We start from the raw sequence: 13,623 nt of genomic DNA on the forward strand, positions 1-13,623 counted from the left end.
GTTCCAAGTAATTTATTATGGGACCACTCCCACACAATAACAGAAAATCAAGGTAGCACATTAGCACTACCTTCTAAAGCACAGGGTTAGGGATGGAGCGATAAAGACTAACAAGAACAAGAACATATTTGACCCATCAGTTATACATGTACCAATTTTGTGAAGCTTTCTCAAACAAGAAACCTCAGAAGAATTTATAGAATTCTGTGTATAGCCATATATACACAATGGATTCTGGTTAATTGAGCCATCAGTTAATCAGGGCAGCCGATTATTTGGGACAAACCTTAAGCAACAAAAACTAGTTCGAGAAAATAGCCAGGATTCCCTTTGTTCATTTGGGACACCGTGCTGCTTAATTGGGACAGGAGATGGTTAGTATGTGTAATTGTGTGGCTATTAGATGCTACACTGTGCTGAAAGGGAGAAACAGCATTAGTTTTATCCATTTGGGATGACAGATGCAAATTGAAAAAGCAGTTATTTTTGATCACTTTGACATTTTTTTTATTTTGACTTTAAATTTTTTGAGACCCTTGTCACAAAACAATTTAACACTAGCCAAAAAAATTACCCTACTGGACCAAATTAAAAGGCATCTGCCTAACACCACTCATCAGCAGGGGGCAGAGATAACTGGAGTGCCAAAATCTACAATTGCACATTTGACACATCAGCAAGTTAAACTGCAAGAAGAATGGGCATTACATGAGAAACAATAGCAAACATCCCAAAAACAAAAGTGTGAAAGTAAAGATCCAGGTTTTGAAGAGGCCCTCAACGGTTTTACATTGTGACTGGACAAGATGTGCTTGTAAATGGACCAATGTTAAAAAACAAGTCAGAGGAGATGTCCAAGAAGCTGGGTCACAAAGAATTTCAAGCAACACATGGTTGGTTGTCTTAGTTGGATATGTAAGCACCACATTAAATTCAATAAAGCACACGACAAAAAAAGATAGTGATGATGCTGTAAACACAGAAACATGAAAATCTACAAAACTCTTCAACTTGCTTCAAAAATTTTGTGCAGATGACAACAGATAACTACAATGCCAATGAAACACGCCAGATGGTTCCCTTCCCTACAAACATGCAACACTATCAGAAAGCTAAGGATAGTATAATTATAGGTAATTACAGACCAGTGAGCCTTACGTCTGTGGTGGGAAAGCTGTTGGAAAAGATTCTTAGAGATAGAATCTATGGGCATTTAGAAAATCATGGTCTGATCAGGGACAGTCAGCAAGGCTTTGTGAAGGGCAGATCATGTCTAACAAGCCTGAGAGAGTTCTTTGAGAAGGTGACCAGGCATATAGATGATGGTAGTGCAGTGGATGTGATCTACATGAATTTTAGTAAGGCATTTGACAAGGTACCACACGGTAGGCTTATTCAGAAAATCAGAAGGCATGGGATCCAGGGAAGTTTGGCCAGGTGGATTCAGAATTGGTTTGCCCGCAGAAGCCAGAGGGTCTTTTCATTAACGACCTGGAGGTGGGGGTAGAAGAGAAGGTTGGCAAGTTTGCAGACGACACAAAGGTTGGCAGTGTTGTGGATAGCATTGAGGATTGTAGAAAGGCACTGAAAGGATGCAGAAGTGGGCTGAGAAGTGGCAGATGGAGTTCAACCCAGAGAAGTGTGGGGTGGTACACTTTGGAAGGACAAACTCCAAGGCAGAGTACAAAGTAAATGGCAGGATACTTGGGAGTGTGGAGGAGCAGAGGGATCTGGGGGTACATGTCCACAGATCCCTGAAAGTTGTCTCATAGGTAGATAGGGTAGTTAAGAAAGCTTATGGAATTTTAGCTTTCATAAGTCGAGGGATAGAGTTTAAGAGTCACGGGGTAATGTTGCTGCTCTATAAAACTCTGGTTTGGCCGAGTACTGTGTCCAGTTCTGGTCGCCTCACTATAGGAAGGATGTGGAAGCATTGGAAAGGGTACAGAGATTTACCAGGATGCTGCTCGGTTTAGAGAGTATGCATTATGATCAGAGACTAAGGGAGCTAGGGCTTTACTCTTTGGAGAGGAGGAGGATGACAGGAGACATGATAGAGGTGTACGAGATATTAAGAGGAATAGATAGAGTGGACAGCCAGCGCCTCTTCCCAGGGCACCACTGCTCAATACAAGAGAAAATGGCTTTAAGGTAAGGGGAGAAAAGTTCAAGGGGGATATCAGAGGAAGGATTTTTTTACTCATAGTGGTTGGTGCTTGGAATGCACTGCCTGAGTCAGTGGTGGAGGCAGATACACTAGTGAAATTTAAGAGACTACTAAACAGGTACATGGTGAAATTTAAGGTGGAGGGTTATATTGGGGGAGGGGGGGGAAGGTTTAAGGGTCAGCACATCACTGTGGGCCGAAAGACCAGTACTGTGCTGTATTGTTCTTTATAACTGTTGTATTGTTCAAATATGTCAGGATTTTTTGTTAAATTTTTTGTTATTGGAAAAACGTTAAACTTCAAAGCTTTAAGAAGGGGTTAAGAATGGATAGTTTACCAATCGAGACTACACCAGCATACATTTGATGAATTCCTCAGCTGCAACCATTACAAACTAATAAAAAGTCTTATAGTACTGTAGTAATATTGCCCGTGCTCTAATTTGTTCAGTGTTTCATTTAAATACATTATTTATTACTCAATTAAATGGCAGTTTGTCTCTTATAACTTTCTAACTATTTCCATGAAAATCTGAAGAACTGGGGCAGCTGCTTAATTGGGCCAAGCCTCCTGGTCTTGATGTGCCCCAATTAGCCTGAATCCATTGTACCTGGCTGCCATAACCAGCTGCTTGATTTGCAAATAACTGAGAGCAAAGAACAAGATTGTAATTAAACCTGGAGAACTATGGTACTATTCCTGCCAAATCATCTGAAGAAATGTACATAAGACTAAGTACACTGCAAGGCCAACACAAAAAGCATGTAAAAGATTCAAAAGCAATTAAACCTTTCTTCGAAGACAGACTGTGACACCATGGCAGGTTTCATAGAAAAGAACAAAATATTCTAAGTGCATTCCTCATTGTACTAAGCGTAATAACCACCTCTAAGTAGTAATTTTATCTGTTACCTTATCATCAAGGTAACTTCACCCCTCACAAGAAACTAATAGTAAATGATAAGAGTTCAAAGCAGATAATGATACAGATTGGAATTAATTTTTGATTGAGAAACAGACCAATAAGGAGAAAGGAGAATTAAGACTAGTTTTGACTTATTACAGATCTATGAGGCAATGCTCCAAATACCTTCACTTGATTGTAACTCCCCAAAAATGTCAATTTATTTGACAAGGAATAACTAGCATGGTGTCTTCTCACCCACTCCTCCCCATGCAGTAACTGCTTTGTAACTTCAGTTGGCAGTATACTGCTGGGTTCCTGCTCTGCCAGTCTGTGTAGGTGGTATATTATGTTTCAGGAGCTCAAACCTGTTGTAGACAGAAAAGACTAGCTGGCATTGAATGGAAGGACAAACAGGGTATTGTAATACCCTGTGTAAGGATCTATTTCCTTACTAATATTTTTGTCAAGCATCTCAAATCTGTATCCTCCCATTTTCAATCCAGCTGACACTAGTAAAGTTTCTTCCAATACTACCAAACTTTAAATCTTATACATTCTCTATCAAATGCGCCAAACTTCACTTCAAAAACCTCTTCACTCTTCAAATATACTTCAATCCTGCTAAACTAGTCCCATTCTAGTTCATCTTCTTGAGATCTTCTCCAAGGCTTTGATGAACATTAATCAATATTTATGAGCACATTGAACAAATTCTCAATAACTGAAATCAAAATTTCATTCAGTTTGTCCTGATGTGTGCTAAGCCAAAAACAAGTATTCACAACCCTCTTCCCATTCTGAAATTGTAAATGTGGGCCCTCTGTTCTTTTAATGATGCACAATCATCCACTTCACTTTACGTCCTCTGCATACACTGGAATTATAACCAAACAGTTATATACCTACAGAAGGGTAAACCGAGCTTCTGAAAGCAAAATTACATCATGCATGTTATCACCACCAAGAAGACAACCTTGCCATGGTTTGGAGGCTTGCATGCCTCACTGACCCAGAAAGCTATGCTAGCTGAAGCCAGGGCCTTAGGCTTCAGCTCTTGCTAGGGTCACCCATGCCAAACAGCTCAATGGGTAGAGGCCAGACTGAGTGGTCTGACCACCCTAACTGGACAAACAAAACTTACAAAAACAGCAATGAAAAATCCTACATCTACAGTACTGTGCAAAAGTCTCAGGCACATTTATACAGCTGGGGTGCCTAAGACTTTTACACAATACTGTAGTAAATTTAAGTTTCGTACTGCTGGTGCAAAAAAGCACACACACACACACACACATTTCATGACATATGTGAGTGATGATAAACCTAAATCTAATATGGGTCTCTATTGTGGACTGAGAGTGGGAAGAGAGCAGGGAGAGGGGAGGGAGCATGAAGCACCAGAGATACATTTCTGCAAAGATCAATAAACCGTTTGGAATGGAATTACCTACCTTGCCTGACATCTCAGGGCTGACTGTGTCTGCACCCATGCCTCATCCCACCCCGGCACTCTTTCTCTGTCACCTGTCCCACACCTCTCCCGGGGCACTCCACCGTCGCCATTCCCCACATCCTTTGCTCCCACCGGGTTTATAAACTTGCTCTTTGCTTCACATTGACAAATCCAGTCTTTGGCACCTTAACTATATACAGCTGCAAGAAAACATTTGTGAACCTTTTGCAATTACTTGGTTTCCTGCATTAATTATTCATAAAATGTGGTCTGAACTTCATCTAGTTCACAATAATAGACAAACACAATCTGCCTAACCAGTAACACACACACACACACAATTGTACTTTTCATGTCTTTATTGAACGCATTGTTTAAACATTCACAGTCCAGGCTGTGAAAATTATGTGAACCCTTGCACTTGATAACTGACAGAACCCCTTTAGCAGTCAAAACCTCCACCAAATGTTTCCTGTAGCTGCTGATCAGACTTGCACAACAGCGAGGAGGAATTTCAGACCATTCCTCCACATAAAACTGTTTCAGTTCATCAATATTTCTGGGAGACCTTGCACGATCAGCCCTCTTCAGGTCATACCACAGCATCTCAATTGGGTTAAGTTCTAGACACTGGCTTAGCCATTCCAAAACACAAATTATCATCCTTTTAAACCATTCTGGTGTTGATTTACTCTTGTGTTTCGGATTATTGACTTGTTTCATCATCCATCTCTATTAAGCTACAGGTGACGATGGACTGCTACCCTGATATTCTCCAGCAAAATGTCTTGATACAATTATGATTTCATTGCTCCCTAAACAGTTACAAGCTGTCCAAGTCCTGAGGCAGTAAAGCAGCCCCAAACCATGATGCTCCTCCCACCATGGGATGATGATGTTTTGTTGTTAGTGTGCAGTGCCATTTTTCCTCCAGTCTTAGCAATGTGCATATCTGCCAAAAAGTTCAACTGTTGTCTCATCTGTACACAGAACATTGTCCCAGAAGCCTTCTAGAACATCCAAGAGGTCTTTTGCAAACTTGAGATGTGCATCAATTTTTATTTTTGCAGAGCAGTGTTTTCCTCTGTGGTGTCCTTCCATGAACACCATTCTTGTTCGGTGTGTTTATTATAGTGGACATATGAATAAAGACTTTAGCAGGTTCTAGATATTTCTACAAGTCTTTTGCTGTTACCCTTCAGTTTTTTTTCACCTCCTTCAGCATTGCACATTGTGCTCTTGGTGTGAAAGATGCCCACTCCCAGGAAGAGTAGCGACAGTACTGAATTTCCTCCATTTATAGACAATTTCTCTTACTGTGGAATGATGAACACGGGTATTTAGAAATGCTTTTGTAGTGTTTTCCAACTTCATGCATCTTTACAATTCTTCTCAGGTCATCTGAAAGTTGTTTTAATCAAGGCATGGTGCAGATAAACATATCTTTCTTGAATGGAGCATGCTCTGTCAGTAAGCTGACTGTGCCTTTTTTTTAAATATAGGGCAGGGCACCTCTACAACCAACACTTCTAATCTCATCTCATTGATAGGAACACCTGACTATAAATGGCTTTTGTAGAAGGCATACCCTAGAGGTTCACATACTTTTTCTAACCTGGACTGAGATTGTTTAAATGGTGTACTTAGTATTGACGAAAAGTAGTATAATTATTATTAGCCTAGGCAAACTGTCTTTGTCTATTATTGTGGCTTAGATGATCAGGCATTTTATGAGAAATTAATGCAAAAAAAAACAGGTATTGAATTGACTTTATTACTCACACCCTTCACATACACGATGAGTAGAAATCTTTATGTCTCCCATCTGTGCAATGCATAGTAGTTTGTAATAAATAGCATGTACAACAGGACAGTCAATATAGCATAGAAATACAATTGTATCAGAATGAATTAATCAGTCGTATGGCCTGGTGGAAGAAGCTGTCCCAGAACCTGTTAGTCCTGGCTTTAATGCGGCGGTACAGTTTCCCAGTTGGTAGTAGTTGGAAAAGTTTGTGGTTGGGGTGGCTCAGGCCTCCAATGAGGTCATCCTTCAGGCCCTTTTTACACACCTGTCTTTGTAAATGCCCCGAATAATGGGAAGTTCACATCTACAGATATGCTGGGCTGTCCGCACCACTCTCTGCAGAGTCCTGCAATTGGGGGGGGGGGGGGGAGGAGTACAATTCCCATACCAGACAGAGATGCAGCCAGTCAGCATGCTCCCAAGTGTGCACCTGTAGAAAGTTCTTAGGATTTGGGGGCCCATACCAAACTTCTTCAACCGTCTAAGGTGAAAGAGGTGCTGTTGTGCCTTTTTCATCACATAGCCAGTATGTACAGACCACATGAGATCCTCGGTGATGTGTATGCCAAGGAACTTAAAGCTGTTCACCCTCTCAACCCCAGATCCATTGATATCAAGAGGGGTGAGCCTGTCTCCATTTCTCCTGTAGTCCACAACTAGCTCCTTTATTCTTGTGACATTGAGGTTGCTTTCTTGACACCGTGATGGCTTTTTCTCCGTAGCTTGCCTCATTATTATTTGAGATTAGGCCAATCAATGTAGTATCGTCAGAAAATTTAATTAGCAGATTGGATCTGTGGGTGGCAACACAGTCATGGATATACAGAGAGTAAAGGGGCTTTGGACAGCCCTGAGGGGCATCTGTGTTGAGGGTTGGGGGGCAAAGATGAGGGAGCCCACTCTTACCACCTGCTGCGGTCTGACAGGAAGTCTAAAATCCAGCTACACAAGGCAGGGTCGAGCATGGAGGGAATTATGATGTTGAATGCTGAACTGTAGTCCAAGAACAGCATTCTCACATAAGCATCCTTCTCCAGATGTGTAAGGATGGTGGGTTGAGCAATGGCTATTGCGTCATTTGTCGACCGGTTGTGTCAGTAGGCGAAATGTAGGGGATCCAGTGTGGTTGGCAGCATGCTGCAGATGTAGTCCTTGACCAGCCTCTCAACGAATTTGCTTATTATTGAGGTGAGTGCGATAGGATGCCAGTCATTCAGAGATGTTACCTTGGTCTTTGTAGGTAGAGGGCAAAGGTGGATATTTTGAAGCAGGAGGGCACTCTACACTGGGAGAGGGAGAGATTAAAAATGTGTGTGTCGGGTCCCGCAGCCTTGTGGCTGTCCATTCGTTGGAAACACCTGGGTACTTCAGCCTCGGAGATGACCAAGGTGCAGGTCAATTTGACAGCTCTCCTCAGGGGCTGTGTTGACGATATCAAACTAAGCATAAAAAAGATTCAGTTTATCTGGAAGAGAGGCAGTGGATTGGACCTGCATTTAGCTTTGAAGTCTGCGATGATATATAGACCTTGCCATGAGCTGCGTGTGTCTGGATCTTGTCCCTATATTGTCCTTTTGCTGAAGGTAATTGCAAACTTTTCACAAACTTTTTCTTGCAACTGTATATGCGCTAAGACTTTTGTACAGTATTGTATATGCAACGGTATTCTTCAGTCTCCACCCAGGACTTGCATGGCTGACAGTTGTGAAAACAGAGAGGAAGCTACTGGCTTGATGAAGGAAACCCTGGACATCACAAAGACCAAAATTGGTTGGACAGACAGCAATGGAGAACCTTCATTGTTGTCCTAAACAGAAATATCTTGTATAATACATTGCTTCTTCTGAAGCTGTCAAGGGGGGGTTAAGATATTCTGATGCAAAAAGAATTAAGTAAAAAATTCTCACTGGCTCATTGAAAGGAATGGAGTTGATTAAGATTCAATAGCTTGGATTTGCATAAATAGGCAGTAAGTAGTGAATATTATAAATTAGTGAACATTGTGAATAAAATGACCTTTGACTTTAACTTGAGCAACTTTTCCTACAGAATGTTTAGCTTATAGTGTGCTGGAACCATTTAATTTGGCCTCACTTATTATATAATGGGAAATACATTGCCTCAAAGCTATGAAGAACACTTGCTTCTACAAGTAACTCTAAGATATACACAACAACTCTGATTTATGGTGGCAGATAAAATGGGGAGAAAAAGCTCCTTCAACCATACATATTTGATTAATGATATGAAGAAATCAATCTGATGAATTCCATTAGAATGTTAAATCAAGGACAAGCAATCTACAATAAGAATTGTTTATAGTGAGAGCCAGGCCTTTCACTAATAACTTTCTTGAACAGAAAACTTCAAGAATTTCTAAAAGCTGGAATAATGAATATGCAAAGTCTCTAACTATGAGGAAGGAGGTACTATTTAGCATAATTTCCAAACAGCTTGAATAAAAAAAACCTCCCAATTAGTATTTTTCTAAACTTTTGCAAAGCTGATCCAAACTACTGTCAGATACCACGAGATCTACCAAAACATGAAATGGCTTAGTACAAATCTAGCGCATTAAATTCTGGCATAATATTTTTGACCAATTCCAGAATTCTAAGCTCCAGTTACCAGAAATAAAATATCAAAGTCTACAAAGATGGAATTGGAATTATTGTCAAGTCCTGTAATAGCTTGTCTTGCATAGTGCTCATATGGATCAATTCAAAACACAGTGCATCAAGGTAGATGCTAAAGGCTGATTTAAATATTTGTCTAAGTACAAAGAATTTTTAGCTAAGGAAAACCAAACTGGTGATTTGGCTCTCTTCAACCAAATTAAAGGCAGGCAGTTTAAAAGATAAGCAAATAAAGACCACAGAAATATCTTGTATAATGCATTCATTATACATTTTACCCTGAAGCTGTCAAGGGAGGTTAAGATATTCTGATGCAATAAGAATGCAGAATAAAGTACAAAATTTTCACAGGTTCATTGAAAGGAATAAAATTGATTAAGATTCAATAGCTTGGATTGTTTTGGGTTTCAACTAGCAGTATGGCATGGAGTTACCACCATTTCTCAACATCAGTAATTTTTGGAACTTCTCTATAACCTTAGAAGACCCAAACATCCTGACCACAGGTAGATCTCCAACCATTATCTATAGCACTCCAGTGCTAGAATCTCCATGGAGTCAGCCCATCTAGTAAACCAAGATTTCAAGAGCCTGTCAGATCTCCCTTTGATCATTTCCAGCTAGCAAACTCATTTTCTTTAGTCATTATACAGAATTGCTGCTTCAAGACTCACTCACAGGATGCAGAATCTATTGCCAAAGCCAGCATTTAATACTCTATTGCAAATACTGGTTTTATTATTTCTAACCAAAGTCTGTGACCAAACTCTATCTTCAATTGTAAGGTTTGTATCACCAGCAGAAAATTAAATAATGACCTGCTTATCTGACTCTCAGCCATTATACTGAAAAGTGGTGCTCTGATACTGTATACTCTTCACCAGCCTGTGGAAACATATCGTAACTACCTCCTGCTTCTGACCTTTATCCATTTGCACTTTTATGCAAGCAATACCCCATTAATTACATAGAGCTCAATTTTGCCATGGCCATTTTATACTTCATCAAGTATGGCTTTTGTTAATATACAGTATTCACACAAATTTGACCATTCTATCTTTAAAAATCCTGCAACTTCAGAGACTGTGAAGAAGTTAAAATCAAATTGTCTACATCAAATCCACACTGACATTTACTAATTCATGTTTTCCAAAGTCCTTGATTGCCTTCAGGTGTTCCAATAATTGATGAAGTTGAGCAAATTGGGCAAATATCAAATTTTCCACACACTCCATGTGAGAACCAAGTTGGGAGAAATAAGATTCCTAAGTTTGAAGGTTTATTGCCATATTCACAGTGGTGGCCTGGTGCCTGGATAGCCAAAGGAACCACAAAACAAAATACTCCTAAAATCTAGCTGAAGAGAACATTTTAATTGGTGCCCTGAAGTAAAATGTTAGCCCTGACATCAGAGATACCTGAAAGCCTTGCACAGCTTTTAGACAGAACAGTGTCATAGTTATTTCCAGCCTCCTGTGTGCATTCCAGTAACAATTTTAGGACTGCGTACTGTGGCAGTTAACATTAAAACAACCCTCTATATTAACAAATCTTATTTCAAATATTTATCTGAACACAAGCTTCAATAAATGTTTGACATATGCTACAGATATGTACTTTGAATAATTTTCCTCCAACCTGTATTAAGCAATGGGAGAGCACAGTTCAGATATGCAGATGCTTAACAACCCAAACACCTTTCCTCTCAAGCTACATAATACTTAAATATAATTTGATACACAATAGCTTTCTTTTTAATTTAAATGTAACTCTACAAGCTACTCAGGTTAAACAACTTTAGTTCAAGAAAGAAATGTCTTCACAAGGCAAATTCAAATATGGAAATGAAGAGAGGAGATCAAGTAAAGTCCAATGAGGAGGTTTTTAACCAGTGTTACAGTACCATAGACTGAAGTTGGGAGCCAGGGGAAAAATAGGTGCTTTGAATAGGAGATGATGGAATCCAAGTAGAACATATGGAGGCTGCATCTTTTAGGAAATGGGAAAGAGTAAAGCAAAGCAATTAATGACTAATCAAAAGGAGTGTAAGCTATCGAAGAACCAGTTTCCATTAATCTGCTTGAGGGATAAAGGAAAAATTTCTCTCATAAAGTATTATGGATTTGACAGACTAAGAGTTGCAGAGTGGTGAGTAAGAAAAGTGCATTTTTGGATAGAAAGTATGACTTAAATTTTCACGAACATTTTGATAATGAGGAAGAATGCTCAAGTATGTACATGATTTAAGAAATTATGAGACCTTTGCTGCTAACAATCCTTATGAGAAACAAAGATTCTTCTTTAAATCAAAGAAAATGCATCAAACATACCAAAATGTAAAGATCCAGAAAATGATTCAGAACAGTACAAAATGGAGAATAAAACATCACTGTTTTATGAAGAGGAAAACAGACATCTCTGTTGGAAGAGATGCACAATGAGGGGTTATGCCATTTAGAGAGGCAGATGGCAAATTAATCCATAAAATTTAATGCAACACAAAAGCATGAAAGGAATTCAGGTCGCCTCCAGAAAATATAATGCCAGAACCCCAGAGATGACATCCTAGTCTACTGGTGGATTCACAGCAACTTTAAAACTAGCAGCTAGATGAGAGGAAAGGAGATAGGACAAGTCAATAGTGCTCAAGAAGAGCCAAATGGAGATAAAATGATACAAAGTAGAATGAATAAACACTGGTAGATATCTTACACGATCATTTATAAACTGGAGATCAGCAAGCTAAAAGTTATTTCTCAAGCATTAAATCAAGCATTTATTTTGGATTCAATTACAGAACAGTTGTAGATTTAAAACATGCAGATATCAGAAATCTGAAGAAAATGTAGAAATTGCTGAAAACACTCAGCAAGTCAGGCAGATCTATGGATGGAGAAAGAAGAAAGAGTTTGCAGACTCTTCAAAGACCATTATTTTCAGAAGTCATCAGCCTGAAAGATCAGCTCTACTTCTCTTTCCATAGCTGCTGCTTGACTCAACTATTTCCTGCATTTTCTGTTTTATGCACAATAATGCTGTAGGAGCAGCTTCCAAGTTTGAGTATCAATTCTGCTTGCAGGAAGCATAAATAAGGTGTTCTTTAAAGTAGAAGGTAGATTATGCAAGTATTTACCACCTCATGAGTCTCCGTATCCACCACATTCTCCATAACCTGCCACCTACAACAGAATCCTACCACTAAGCACATCTTTCCCGCTACCCACCACAACCCCAACATTCCACTTTCTGCAGAGGTCGCCCTCCACTTGATTCCCTTGTCCACTCATCCCTCTCCACTGATTTGCCTCCTGGCACATCCCTGCAAGCTACACCTGCCCCTATATCTCTTCCTTCACCACCATTCAAGGCCCCAAACAGTCTTCCCAGTTGAGGCAAAACTACACTTTCAAGTCTGTTGTAATCATGCATTCTTTCAGGTACTCCCAATTGAGTTCTCCTCGAAATCAGAGGCAGTCAATGTAGATTGAGAGACCGCTTCGCTGAGTGCTTTCAATCCATCTGTCACGAAAGCCAGGATTTTCCAGTGGCTAGCCAATTTAATTCAACTTTCCATTCCCATTCCAACATGTTGGTACATGGCTTCTCCACTGCCACAATGAGGTCACACTCAGGTTGGAGGAGCAGCTCCTCATTCTGTTTGGGTAGCCTCTAATCTGATGGCATGGACATCAATTTCTCTAACCTCTGGTAATTTCTCACTCCTCCCCTTCACCCCTAGTCTCTCTTTTTTTCCATTCCCCATTCTGGCTCCCTTCTTAACCCTGCTCTTCTCAACTGCCCATCACAACCCTCTGGAGCCCCTCCTCATTCCCTTTCTCCTAAGGTCCACTGTCCTCTATCAGATTCCTTCAGACCTTTATGTTTTAACAATTTCCCCCTTTACCTGGTTTCACCTATCACCTGCCAGCTTGTACTTCTTCCCCTCCCACCTTATTCTAGCTTCTTTCCCTTTCCTTTCCTGTCCTGATGAAGGGTCTTGCCCTGAAATGCCGACTGTTTATTTCCCTCCATAGATGTTGCCTAACTTGCTGAGTTCCTCCAGCATTTTGTGTGCACTGCTGAATTTCCTGCAACTGCAGAATCTTGTGTTTAGCTTTTATTTGTGTTACCTTTAGGTTATTGTGCTACAAAAGATTTCTCAAAAGCCTGTAGCTCAGAAGCAAAACTACCATTTTTGTCATAGATAGGGGATAAATTACCAGCATTCAACAACTATATTTTTTTACAAGTTTATTAAATTGATTTAATTTAAATCACTCCAATTCTTACCTCCTGTTCCAGTGTTGTAGTAATAGGTATACCCTTCAGGTGAGACACCTTCCACCCAAACATTTGCTTTACTTTGCTTTGTACCACGTTGTGTATCAGAAACTGTTTCTGTTGGCTTTTTTTCAGTTGTGCTTGATGATGACGAAGCTAATAAGACAATATATTTGTGATTTAAGGAAACAGAATGCTTTAAAATATTTCACATTTTATACTCACCAGTTTTTTTTTGAATGGTGTTAATTTAAATTAATCTTTTTATTATAATTGAAACCCTGACCAGTTGACACTTATTTTTCAGTGTAGAAGTTACCTTCACACGGGATTCTCAGTTTCTGTCTTTGAACCAAATAGGTAGTCAATTT

The 13,623-nt window shown here is 39.7% G+C and overlaps 1 protein-coding gene across 1 annotated transcript in view; it reads right to left on the reverse strand.

Moving 5' to 3' along the window:
- wbp4 (WW domain binding protein 4) overlaps window positions 1-13,623 on the reverse strand; it is a 59,614-nt gene that overhangs the window by 14,969 nt on the left and 31,022 nt on the right. The window contains exon 5 of the mRNA XM_059967795.1: window positions 13,262-13,408. Within this exon, the coding sequence (XP_059823778.1) occupies window positions 13,262-13,408 (147 nt within the window). The remainder of the gene's footprint in view (window positions 1-13,261; window positions 13,409-13,623) is intronic.

Source organism: Hypanus sabinus, chromosome 4 (genome assembly GCF_030144855.1).
Source record: "Hypanus sabinus isolate sHypSab1 chromosome 4, sHypSab1.hap1, whole genome shotgun sequence".
NCBI lineage: Eukaryota > Metazoa > Chordata > Chondrichthyes > Myliobatiformes > Dasyatidae > Hypanus > Hypanus sabinus.